General features: G+C 38.1%; 1 protein-coding gene across 1 annotated transcript in view; it reads left to right on the top strand.

Moving 5' to 3' along the window:
- Positions 1–1,001: 1,001 nt before the first annotated feature.
- The window catches only part of LOC121317012 (microtubule-associated serine/threonine-protein kinase 3-like), a 103,229-nt gene continuing 89,952 nt past the window's right edge, over positions 1,002–14,278 (top strand). The window contains exon 1 of the mRNA XM_041252545.1: positions 1,002–1,095. Coding sequence (XP_041108479.1) covers positions 1,057–1,095 — 39 coding nt within the window. The 5' untranslated portion in view covers positions 1,002–1,056. The remainder of the gene's footprint in view (positions 1,096–14,278) is intronic.

Consider the following 14,278-nt stretch of genomic DNA (forward strand, 5'->3'; position numbering starts at 1 on the left):
GGGGGGGGGGGGGGGGGGGGGGGGGGGGGGGGGGGTGTCGGGGGGGGGGGGGGGGGGGGGGGGGGGGGGGGGGGGGGGGGGGGGGGGGGGGGGGGGGGGGGGGGGCACTTAATATTCATACTATGGCACGACCATTGAATTGAATAAGATGGGAAGAAAGAGCAAAGAAAACAGAACCTGAAACAGACTGGAAATTGCATGATGGAAATCACACATCTTATTTTTCTGAATGCTAATGGTTTAGATTGGTTAGTCGAGCAGCAGTGAGGGCTCACATTGAGCGTGCAAGGGCTGATTATGTACCCTGGCCAGGTTTTAGAATAACTAGTAACTGAGAAATGGTTTGAAAGGAGAATACAAAAATTGCGAATGTCGATGCTTGAAGTTGACACCAGGGGTATGTTTGTGTAAATGAATCAGGTTTTAGAGTTCCGCGGTAAATGCCAGCACTGACGGGAGAGTTTGTTTGCTGTCGGAACGTTAGTAGCTCGTGTTTGCCTTACTTGGACCCTTGTTTTCACATGTCCTCTGAAAACACTGGTGCCAGGCTTTGCTGGTTGGCTGACCAACTGTGTCCTTTTTTTTTTTTTTTTTTTTTTTTTTTTTTGTTTGGTTTCTCTGTCACATCCAGCTGCTGTCTACACTGAAGGTGTCACTGCTGATTTGCTTGGGCTGTCTGACCTTCAAGCTAGCTCCCTTTCTTTTAAAACAAGCTGCTCATTACTGCAACAGGATGCCGGTTACATTGTTTTTCAGAGCCACACATTACTCGCAGGATTTCCTTTCGTTAATGGTCACCCTGGCTCAAGCGTGTTTACAGCAGGTAAATGTGGCTAGAGCCCACATGCAGCTGTGTTAAACAGAAGCACTGACAATGTCCTTAAGTTACTGGAGTGAATAACCAGGGGAGAGTCAGCTGACTTTCACCCTCCAATCAGATAAGCTGTGATGTCAGTGCCTAGCAGCTGCTAAGATCAGATTTAGCTTGGTGAGATGCGAGGCAGCGCAGCGTGGCTGTACTGTTGTGGGGAGGAATGAGAGGACCCAAACACTACCATGGATGAGTCGAGCATTCTGAGACGGCGAGGGTTACAGGTAGGAAACTGAGCTTTCTTTTTTTGGCCTTGTTGTTTTCATATTAACACAGTGTTGCCTTGAGTGTGTGATGCTGCAATTCTGTTGGGACTTTTAAATTGTGTTTGAGTACTTGGATGTTTTATAGGAATTCAGTGTATGGGTGTGCATAGTGTAAGTGTTCATACTTATGTTTTAACCATGTCATCAACACAGTACTACAGTGAAATAGGGATGTGTAAGAGTTTATGGGAGTTGTTATACATGCTTGTTTATGTCAGTGTTAGATATTGCCTACTGTATGTAATCGGCTTACATTACATTATTAACTTTCAGAATGTTTAGTCTATGGGTTTGCACTGTTGGGTACTTTAACACAGTCTCTTATGGAAGGAAAATATATTTTGTAAATATATTGACATACAGTATATTGTCATTTTAGTCTTTAAGGTTTTCAATAGTCTTGAATGTTGTGGTTTTTTTTTTTTTTTTTTTTTTGCATATATATGAACACTTTTAATTGATACATGATTAACTACTTAAAGTATTCACATGCCAAAAAGCAAACTAATATTAGAGTATGATTTATATATTGTACAATCTTGTAATCTTCAATATATTGAAATATATTAATTGATATATTGCGTTATATTTCTCAATATAGTAAAATTTTCATTCCGTAAGTAATATTCACCCTGTTTGTTCTATACTGAATATGCAATAGTTTTAAAATCTTTGTCTGTGCTGCCCCAGTGTAGCCTTTTTAAGACTCCTTCAATTCCCTTTTGAAGCATTGCTACTCAGATCCATTCCTGCCCCTGCCTTCACAGTATCTGTCTCTTGGATTTTGTTTGAGTAATGTTGAATCTCTCCCTTGCTATTCCTCATATGAGTTGCACTGTGCTTACAATATTTACATTGCAGTCAGTGTTAATGAAGTGTCCTTTTCTGTATGAGGGGAGGGCAGTGAAGAACTGCAGCACTCAAAGTTTATGTTCCTTTTGGCAGTAGTTATTGATGCTGGCTGAATGTACGCTCAATTGCGCCCTTATAAAATCTGTTCAGATATGCAGTAACTGAAATGAATGCAATTGTGGTAGAAGTTTAAACTTGTTCAGATTTAGGATTTAGAGGGGGTTGTAATGTTTAAAATTTTATGAATGGAAACCAGTGTTAAGTCCCTGTAAACCGATCAGTGCTGACTGTTCCAATACAGTTCCGCCTGCAGTATTCCTAAATGGAGGATGGAAGCCAACAACTGTATTCAGCTTCCCTTTTTATGACATCGAATTGATAATGTTACGGGAATGGATCAAGTAAAACCTTACACATTGGACTTCACAGAGAAAGGGATTTCCCCATGTTGAAAATAAGAAACTAAATGTGATGGCTGTATTTCAGGAAATGGGAAAACCACTGCTGTCATAAACACTGTTAAAAAAAAATAATCTATTTTTAGAATTGGGTACAAATCTAAATTTTATATTTTCAGCTTTTCTTAATATGTTTTTTCATGAATTGGAAAATGAGCTCTGTTAAAATATTGTTGCCAGCATTTGATAGCTGAGAGAGGTCTATTAGTAGCATATGAAAGTATCTGTTATGTAGGCTAGTTGGTCTTTTGGAGATTTATCTAACCTCCCTTGCCTTTTTTAATAAACCAATTAACTATAAATCTGACAGCAAATTAGATAACGTATTCCTATGGAGCTACTTACCAGTTTGCTTAACAACTTTAATAAAATAGACATTGGATGAAAGTAACTTCAGGCAGATTTACATGATTGCATTGTTAAAATCTGGATATCTTTTTGTACGAGGTGAAACTTTGGAATCCTATGTTTGAGGTGCTGGTGGTGGTTTTTATTTTTGCCTTCTATAAACCAATAAGTAGCAGTACACATCATTTATTAGATATATTTACGAGGTTTCAGCAAATTCCTAGGGTTCTATTAAACAAACAGCTAATTATATCTGTTTTTGACTGCTTTCTAGTCTTTTGTATTTGGAATTTACAGGAACAGTCACATATCGTGTTACAGTATGTCCCAACAGCTAGCCAGTTAATGAAGCTGATCGCTATACAAATAATACTATTGTCTGTATTTCCAATGCTGGTAGAGCCTGCTGTGCAGTCACAGGTTCATGATGTGATTTTTGGATAAAGACAAGTGCAAATCGACAGTTTGTCTCCCCTGACGCGTGTAAATGTTGCAGAAAAAGGGATTTCTTTTTTAGTATGTGATAACAAGATACTCGGCACTCCGGAACTTAAACGTTTCATAAATTAGCTTTTTAGTGCAACGAGCACCCTGCTTTCACTTTAAAAAAAAAAAAAAAAAAAAAAAATTATATAATCCAAAAAATGCAAAACCAAATAAACCCAAACTGCTGTGACGTTTTGTGTTTCCAACGCAATGTTATTTTTATCATCGTCCTTTTCTTTCAATGCAAATGAATACAATGGGAAGGGAAGCTAGAACAGAGAGGCTTTGTCACCAGAGGCGTTTCAATATTTACGTGAACTTCAGAAACATTTATGGGAAACCAAAAGCTTACTTCCTGCATACTCTTTTGGAGTTTGGTTTGGGGTATTTCTGTTGGTTAAAGCAGCATGGGACACTTCCAACTTTTATTCTGGATTTCAAAACTCACTCTCCTGCAATTTAAAACTTCTAGTGCTGCAGCCTTTAAATCAAAAGTCTCCAAGTGCTCCTATCTGCAGTTGTTGTGTTCTTGATATTTAAAAAAAAATAGATATTTATATTTACGCTTGTTTTATTCCTCTCCCTTTAATGTTTAAATAACATTATCGCAAAACAGTTTTACAGTGCGCTTTTATTATAAAAGATGAATCTGATCTCTCATTAAAAAAAGGCTAGAGTGAGCCGGAGGAGACAATAAAAGGTGCCTCTCCTCTAACCAGATGTGTGGCCGATGGAGAGAGAGAGAGGGAGCAGGAGTGGATGTCTTTGAACATTCATTCTTTACTGTGTTGTATTAAACAGCTGCATACTGCAGAGCAAGCTGTGACTTTCTTAGTCTATAAATCTGAAGTTCTCAACTAGCCTCATCTTTCAGTCATACTCCACAGAACTGTTTCCCATAGGAACCAGAATATTTTAACCATCCCATGCTAAACAAAACAAACATATTTTTTTTCATTAATCAACATCTGGTAGATTTGTGATTATTTTTTATTTTTTTTTATTTAATTTTTTTTTAAAATTTATTATTAAAAAAAATTGTAGTTCATTTAGCTGGGCATCACAACGACAACTACAAAATCTGTCTATTAGACAATAAATAAAGTCTTCTGGGGGGAGAGAGAGTTGGAAATTGATTAAAATTAATCCTTGTACATATTTTGGGGGTGGGGGTGGGGGTGGGGGTGGGGGTGGGGGGGGGGGGGGGGGGAGGGGAGGGGGGGGGGTAGCAGTTCACAAATGGTCCCTCTATAGTTTCATTAGAAATTATTTTGAATCTGCTGGCAAAGTAGAATTTCTTAATATGCATGTGTGCACAGTTTCTAATGAAGGAGGAAGTTATTTTCATACTGCAGTAGTAAAATATCGGTACATTCATTTATCAGGATAGTAGTGGGTGTTCTGTGAATAGCAGTAATAATGTCCTTTGATCTCTGTCTTGGTCTCAATCGCTTTGAATACATGTCCTTCAGTAGCCCAAAGACTATCAAAATAGTCCATTATCAAACACTCAGTGGTGGAATATGTACTGTAGAAACTTAAACAAAAACAAAAAAAAAAAGTGAAGTTGTTTCTTATTAGTATACTGCAGTGTGTGTGATTTGTTTGTTTGGAAATGTGTTTCTAGGAAAGCTTTTGACTTAAATGTATCTTGTGAAAGCCTTGTTGGATTGGTTTAATAATGTGTATTCACCTTCATAATGATGGGGAGATGAAATGCTCACAATTGAAGGTTGTTACAACAAAGCATTTCCCAACGCACCATATACTCCCACCCACTCACTATTCATAGATTTGAGCAGAATGTCTTGTTAGGCAAACACTCTTCTAGTTTTTAGTAACTAGTGTCAAGACCACTGTATTGTTATTGTAATGAAAATTACGAAGTACACAGGTGAGTGTGTTCAGCCACTGTACCAGGTAATGGAGCAGTTGTAAATGGGATGGTGATTTGGAGCTGTTTCAGGACATCTGGTAGCAATGGCGCTTACAATGCAAACCTAACGCAAATGAGAACAGTCAGGGGGCATGTCCTTTTTTTTTATCCTTAAGTACAGTTGAATCCATTCCAAAGTGTTAAAAGAAAATGTGTTGTGGCTGAAAGCCAAGTTGGAGGGTGATGGTCTGCGAATCGAAACATGGAGATGGAGGCCCTTATCGTTCGATTTGAAATGCTCTGTGGACTGGTGACGGCTGCTGCTTGAACTTTGGCGTAATCTTTGGCTTCTTCATTAAAATATGATTCTAGTAATCTTAAATCCTTCCCTCTTCGGACAGACCCACATTGTAACACTTAATGTGACTCAACAGCCTTGAGGGCAAACCTTCGGTTATGAATTCTAATAACACTATGAAATAGCCTGGTATTTGTGGTACGTGTGCAGAACCCTTAACTGAAGTTTGCACATCAGTAAAAAGCAGGCTAATATTGTTCACTTACTCCATGACAATAAATATTTTATTCGTGCAAAAAAAAAAGAAAAGAAATATATCAATAGTACGTCCATTGAAGAAAAATCTTCCTCACAAGTGGACCGATTCAGTGAATCTTTTTGTTAAACTGTCAATTGGTATGGCCTTTGTAATTCACAGGTCCAAGCTTTTCTTTTGTCACTCTTCATTCAGAATTCTGACCCATTATCATTTTTTCTTTTTTGTAGTAGCCCCTGCATCTCCTATGTTTGCTTCACAATCCTAAAGAACATTTAACTTTTGATTTAATATCCATTGCTTATTTAAATCTACCTTTTCTATTCAAGGTGCATGCAGTCATTCGGAGTGGCTCTGTTGCATCAGTGTGATTGATCATTTTTCTGCCTTTACCTGGCTTTGAGCTTGTCTGTAGTATCCTAAGTGCCGCGACTGAACAGCCTCCTTATTCCATTCAATTGTGTGATGATGTAACCTTTGGAATAAGGAAGACTTCTCAATCCTGCCCTTTGGATACGTCTGACAATCTCAAAGCCAGATAAAGGCAGATTTACCGATAAACCATTCAGAACATTAGCAAACAACTTCAAATTGTAAGTGAGATTTTATATATATATATATTGTTTTTTTTATATATATTTATTTTTATATTATGTGGAAATGTGACTGGCGGTCAAGGCTAGACAGCAGCAGAAATAGCAACCCAGACACAAACTGTAGTGGAGCCCTTCCTGCGCACTCTTAATAAACACAAAACAAACAAAACACAGGAATAAAATAATAGTTTGAAGAAAACACGACACACAGAACTATTCAAACTAATCAAAACAAACCAGCACCCAAGCACAGCTATCACAGTACCTTTCTTACTCCTCTGTTTTTCACCTCCACACTCTCCTACACAACGCACACCAAACATTCATTCCTTTTTATCAGGTGTGACCACAGGGGTAATGACAATCAATCATTCAATTACCATCTGGCCACATTCCACACTTTTCAGCCATCATTCAGTCAATTATATTTAGTACCTATAGAAAGTTTACACCCCCTTTCAAAATGTTCACCATTTGTTGCCTTACAGCCTGGAATTAAAATTCATTAAAATTGTTTTTTTTTTTTCATTTATCTACACATCCTACCCCACAACTTCCAAGTGAAAAAAATATTCTAGAAATTTGTAGAAAATATTCTAGAAATGTGTCCACCACCCTTTTGTAATAGCAATCCTAAATTAGCTCAGGTATAACCAGCCGCCTTCAAAATCACACACCAAGTGGCCTCAGACTGTGTTAAATTGTAGTGATTCACATGATTTCAGGATAAATTCAGCAGTTCCTGTAGGTTCCCTCTGCTGGGTAGTGCATTTCAAAGCAAAGACAACCATGAGCACCAAAGGGCTTTCGAAAGAACTCTGGGACAAAGTTGTTGAAAGGCACAGATCATATCCTTGGAGCACGGTCAAGACGATTATTAAGAAGTAGAAGGCGTATGGCACCACCAAGACTCTGCCTAGATCAGGCTGTCGCTCCAAACTGGATGACCGAGCAAGGAGAAGACTGATCAGTGAGGCTACCAAGAGGCCAATAGCAACTTCCACCAAATATTAACTTTTTTTCTCAATAAAAACCTTTTTCCCCTTAACAGTGTGGAGTATGGTGTGTGGATAAGTGGAAAAAAAATCCTCATTTAAATGCATGAAACTCTGAGGCACTGACACAACAAAATGTGAAAAAAGTTCAAGGGAGTGTAGATTTTCTATAGGCACTGTGTATGTGTGTGTGTGTGTGTGTGTGTGTATGTGTGTGTTATATATTATATATGATAATATATATATTAATATATATCTATCTCGGTTTAAATAAGTGCACCTGTAGATATTTATTATATAAAGTGTATTACTATATTTCGAATACTGTACTGTAGATATCAGGATGAGAAACCCTGAATTAATATATATATATATATATATATATATATATATATATATATATATATATATATATATATATATATATAATGGGGGGGGACACATTCATTGACATGACATCTATAGGTCCTTACTCTTTTAAAGATGTGCACCCTTTTTTCCTACATCTATAAATATATTTTATATTTCTCATATTTGCTTTTGCTTATTTTTCTGTTTTTTGTTTTTGTTTTTTTTCCCCTGCCTCTCCTCCTGTTCAAGCAGGATAAACGACCTGCCTGGAAATCAAATAGCACCACCTGGTCCTATTGTTTAGAATTGGTAAAGCCTCGCTGTTTATGCAGTATAAGAGAAGCCTCTGCCAAGGAATTCATTGTAGGAGTACAAATATGGAGTAGTCCTCTTGGGATTCAGTAAGTGGCCCATTGATATTTATGTCACAGGCAGTAACCTTTCATCAGGTGAAATGTTAAACTGTTGGCACATTGTATCACAGAAACGTCTCCACACTAATGGTCTGGTTTACCATAGAGATCGCCTTTCTCTCTATAGAAAGTACAAAGATCAATACTGCTGTGTGTGTGTCTGTCATCTTAAAGCTGCAGTGCTGTCTTTTTGTTTGTGTTGATCCACATTGCATTTGATCCACATTTTAAATCTAATTGGCTTCAAAAGCTGTTGGTAATTTATTTTTAAATGCTAATATTTTGAGCTTCCCTCTAATTTGACTCGTCTGCGCGCCGGAACCGTGTTGTTTCTGTCACATTCACTTCTGTTCCAGGAGTTCTGATCAAGGATTCTTCTTATTGATGCATCTTATTTGATGTTTGAGGACATTAAGAAAGACTATTAGTCCAAAGTTTATAGAAGTATTTAAGAAATTCAGTGTCAGCTGCACAAATAACAAAAAAAAGTTTTCATCCATGACACTGAATTTAACATGGACAGTAGAATTACAGTTTGAAATGAAAATAGGATGGTGATTGAAAATGCTGGGCAGGGCTGAATAATATAAACTTCCAAAAAAAACTAAACTACCTTTTTGTTATACAAAAAAAACAAAAAACAAAACAAAAAAAAACTTAAAGCCACTTCACTTTGTAGATGCTACTAAATGTTAAGAAATATTCCTTTTGAAATGAGTTCAAGTGTTCCACGAGCTTAACATCCGTCATAGAATGATGCGCAATTTACTTTTTACACCCCCAAAAATAATGATGAAATCTCTGAGAGCTGTCATGATAGTGTATTGCCAGGTAAATCTAGAAAATGTTGTGGTAAAGCAGAGAGATACAGTACATAAGTCTTTTATAAACTGAAGTACATCATGGTACTTCAGGCATTTGGTCACTAGACTACAGTAGATTTGGCTTGGGGGTACAGAAATGACATAGATAAGTTTAACTTTATATGAAATCCCTATTGATGGCAAACCACAAGGAATCAGATTGGAAAATCATCAGATGTCCATGGCTGGAATGGTATGTGGAACACTTAGCAGGTGGTCCGATCCCTTTATTATAATCCTTTTTCTTTTTTTTCAAAGCCTTCAGACTCCATACAGAGCAAATTAGGCATTGATAATTCACTGAGCAAATGTTCAAGCACACCAAGAGGCAATATTTTTAAGGATTCACATTAGGTGAGCTTCTGTAGTTTTTTTTTATTTCTTAGCAGATGCCCTCACCCAGATAACAGTGTTGATAGTTACATCAGGGTTAGATACGAGTGCAAGTGAAATACAAAATGCTACAGACTGGATTAAGTGCAGGATTAAATACGGTAAAATAGGGAGCAGATAAGTGCAAGTTAAAGTGCATTAAAAGCGGAATGCTATATTGTCCAGAAAGGAAGAGCTGAGTTTTACAGATGTTGTCTGAAGAGGTGTGTCTTGAGGAAGCGCTGTCAATTGAGTTCGAGAAAGTGAGAGAGGTCCAGGGGGATGGTACAGTACAATTAGCAGGAGTTGATGGGGAGAGGCAAGTTGGACAGCGTGAAATTCAAAGGTGTTAACAGAGTGGAGAGGTCAGAGGGGACAGAAAAGAGTAAGGAGGGAGAGAGGAGAAGACCAGTCCCACATCCCTGTCCAATGAGACACGGTGTATGGAACAGGGTGTGGAGAGGAGACAGGGCAATAGGAGTTAGTCTTATCAGAAGAGCTAGGTTTCAATGAGAGCAAGGAAATCGAGAGAGAGGTGGGAGGCAAAGATGAAATCAGCTTTGTTAGCAGAAGAGTGACAGTTCCAGAGGCCCCCAGAGAGTGCGGGATGGGAGAGAGGCAGAGGAATGAGGTTAGAGGGGTTAGAGGAGCAGCGGGGGAGAGACGGAGGAAGGGAGCGAGAGGATAGAACAGGATGTGAGAGAGAGTCATAGCCGGACAGGTGAGACAGAGAGGTGCAGTGGGACGGTAGAGATCTATCTAGTAGATGGTGTCTTCCAGAGCCCTGCTAGGTTCGGATTTTCTCCAACAGCCTCTCCCCACACCCTCACTTTGTAAGGGAACTGGTTAACAGTGGTTAATAGTTGTAAATCTGCCACAGCAATTTGAACTGCTCCCATTTGAAATACTGACTTTTCATATTTTCAGTCTTAAGGAAACTGCAGAGACAAAATCGAACTGTATCCTTCACTTTGAAATCTGGCCTAAAATGGCTACCATATTGTGGTCAAACGTTTAGGTTTGAGATATTGGTTTATACTTGGTAGACCGATGTATTCTGTTATTCTCTGGAAGTTTGAATGTAGGGGTCTTAAGAGAAATAAACCCATTTGTGGCTGTGATTTTTATAATGCTGCAGCTGACACTGCAACACTATCAGTGCCTCATATGGTTTGAGGTAGGGACTTCATATTTGCAGAATTATATAAACACTGTGTGCCCGGTGACATTGACCTATGACCTGATGTTGCTGCCATATTGAGGACAAATGACTTTCTGGGGTATAGGGGCTTCATAGTTTGGTACACAGCTGTATTATATGATTTCTCAATGAAATGATCAAAGATGCAGATGTTTTTACATATCTCTTTTGTGTACAGCCTATATAAGTGATGACATGCCATTCCCCTATCATTATGTTCCTGGGGATTTTAATTTCAGGTCTGTTGTGTTGCAGGTACTGCTGTGGTTCTGCCAGGGTTTCTCCAGCGTATTACATTGATATTATATTAGTATACCAATTACATTTTATTAGCTTTTTTTATATGGCTAGATGTTTTTGAATGAGTGTGATATAGCTATTGTATTTTATTTTTGAGATTTTATGATGCTAGAGACAAGCTTTTTCACATGGAAAAGCAGCTACCAACTCCCCTTGTGATTTTTTTTTTTTTGCTGAAGACCCCAAAACCTGAGTAACATATGATATGGAAGATGCATTTGTTATGCACACCTTTTCGTCACCATAGTTTTCACCTCTTATTTTATATCAACAGTTTACATTGTCTTTTTTTATTATATCTATACATGTCTTATCCTTTTCCCTTATGGCTATCTGTTCTTTACTCAGCGTAGACTTGCAACACAGAGTGCAATGTGAGCAGGAGAGTTGGCTTGCTGATAGAGATCATTCAGAAGAGAGACAGACCCCACGATAAATTATTCATTAAGTTAGTGCTGCCCAGGGCTGAATAAAAATGAAACGGTCACTGAAAAAGATGGCTCTTTAAAACGCGACACTCATGCTCTCTTTCTCTTTTAAAAAAGGCAGTTTAATTTGTTGTGTCTCGTGTAACAGTTTTGCTATGCCGAGGGTTTTAATAAAATTTGACGTTATAATCAGAATACTATATACTATAATAACAATGCCTGTCTTGTTGATTAAACAAACTAAATTGGCTTGTGTTTGATTTTATAGTACACAAAAATGTTCTTAATGTGTTCTGTAGCTGCCACTTGTGTATATAATGGATTATAACTAGAAACAGAGGTGCTTGGTCATTGACTCTTGTGCAGGGTAGGGAATTGATGTCAGTTCAGTTCATACCATAAGGTTACAAGTTTAAATCCTGCCAGGAATACCCAGAACATGCATCATCCATCAGGTGCCTCAGTAGCTGTTGGGGCTGGCAGAGTACATTCTCAAGGTGAAAAGCCAGGGTCCCATCTACTTTGCGGAGGTTAAAGGAACCCTGAGCAGCTTTATTTTCTCGCTTTTCCCTTGGAGGATGTTGTGGCGATACCTTTTAAATCATTTTTATAATCTAGTTTTGCAAGGAATTTTAAGGGATTCCAGATGTAATGACGTACAGTTCTGCTTATAATGTAATGCACGACTGCCTCGTAGCCCTTTAAAAGAGAACAGCCACTCCATCCATAATCGCACTTGTGCATCTGTTTGTTACATTGTTGTTTTAAATGAACTGTTCTTGCTTTTTTCATATTGCTCCAAAAAGGTACAGTGCTGTAAGATTAACAAAAAAACAGATGTTTACAATACTAACATTTTTTTTCATTGTTTAAATGTTGATTTTGAAGATCATATTTTTGCTTTCAGAATTTGCCGGGTATAAATAAAGTCAAGCATTTCAAATAAACTGTTTAAATGCCTCATTATTTCCTTATTGTGAATTGAGGTTATAACCTGGACAAAGCATCCACCAGCAGCCCTTTCGCTCCTCATTGGGGGTCTTGTTAGCGGGAGATGTGTAAGCAGAACAGTCCTTTTGTCTGTCTTCAATGTAAACCTGTTTGACTGCACAGTTTTTTTTTTTTTTGTGATGTCGTCTATTTTTTAATCCTTGCAGTACCTCTGCTCAGAAGACCTTTCAGTAGATTTAAATCATTGCTGGCTGAAAAATCTCAACTTTCAGACCAAGTGAGTTTTACTCTACTTATAAAGTTTTCACACACATGGCAAAAAGTAGCACTGCAAATTTGGAGAGCATCTTAAAATCAGTTAAAATATACAATGCCACACTTACTTAGCTATAGGTAAATTAATTTTAAAATGTAGAACTGAACAATTTATTATATTGCAGTTACCCTTGCTCATCTGCAGTATTGCTACTTGTAACACAGGACTCGCTACAAGTGGCTGAACGATTGATTACTTGACATGATGATGTGGATATGTGTTCGTTGCTTGACTGACAGAAGACAGAGACTGAAAGGTTGGGATTGATACCCACTGCAGGTGGCAGGTTTAATTACATATAGTACTGACGAACATACAGGAACCCCACGTGACGACACCGGCAATGGTAGATCATGTGGGACATACGGCCCGGCACACAAAAGGCAAACACTGTACAAAAACTATCAAGCACAAGGTGCCGTGAAGATGCCTCATGCTACTTCGCTATCAAATGGAGATCCCGCTTGCACACCTGTCTGCTACACTAGGTAGGATCTGCTATCCCAAAACTAGCTCCTTGTCCCTCGAGCAGTTCACCCAACTCCAACCTCGGATATACACACGATCATTGGTTTATTGCAGCTTCCTTCTCCCGGGACATTCAGCAGCAGCATCGCTCTCCCCATATGGCCGTATACTCTGTATAAGCTGTGATCTGTATAATCGGCACCCTTTTATTCGTGGTGTTCTGCTGCACCACGCCCACCTGCTTATTAGAAGCTTGCAGCTGGTTAACACACACACACACATGCTGCTCGTACCTGCACCTAAACACAGCTGCTACATACAGAGATTCTGATTCCCCATTAACAATCCTGTTATTTGTACAATTACTACACTCTTATTTAGAGTGAAATCACAGAAGCCTTCTCCTTGTGTATGACCTCAGCCCTGCTACACCACTGTACATGTTTTAAGGCTTCCATTAAATATCCAATCGCAATCATGCATATTCTATAAAAATGGTACAAATTGTTACTGTTAAATCATTGATACCTGACTAGTGGCAAGCCTAAGGTTTTTTTTTTTTTTTTTTTTTTTTTTTAAAAAGTCTGATTATTGATGACATATCCTGTGTAACAAATTATGTTTTCATGGAATTCCCACCAATATTCAACAAAATAACCCCTGCTATTTCCAAGTTCAGATTCCAGTCATGCCATCTTATTGTCTGAAGAACCAAGTCGGCTATGGCTTTTTTTTTTTTTTTTTTTTTTTATAGATAAGATTAATAGCCTTTTCTTTTCCTTAGACAGTTATGAGAAAACAAGGAAAGGTGCCAAGTTCTGACTTTTTTTTTTTTTTTTTTTTTAGTCTGACTTTTACTGAAAAAGTGTATGCAGTAGTGCCTCTTTAAGACTTGAAGCAAAATAAATCAAACTGAATTATTGATAAGCTGCAGTGATGCACTCCTCTGCATGAGTGAGAGTTTGCCACTGCTTTGCTTGGTTTGTCCCTGGACTCACTGTGTTCATTGTACCAGTCATGCAGTGCTTGCAGGCATCCCCAGGGGTTGAGAGAGTTGGCGTAACAACTGTCCACAATGTACTTTTCTAACAGAATGGGAGAGAGAGATAAGTTGATGTACTGTACATTCAAGCAGAACATTCGACTCTTCAGAGGTTGGTGCTGTTGAAGAAACGTCTGTTTACTCTTTAAACTTACAATAGCGTTTAAAAGAAAACTTGCACTAAACTAAGCAAGATTTAAAGGGGAAGAGAAATAAGCTTCAGCAATTCTTATATTAAGTGTGTGACAATTCCATCCAATTGCATTTGACA

This window comes from Polyodon spathula, chromosome 1 (assembly GCF_017654505.1).
Source record: "Polyodon spathula isolate WHYD16114869_AA chromosome 1, ASM1765450v1, whole genome shotgun sequence".
NCBI lineage: Eukaryota > Metazoa > Chordata > Actinopteri > Acipenseriformes > Polyodontidae > Polyodon > Polyodon spathula.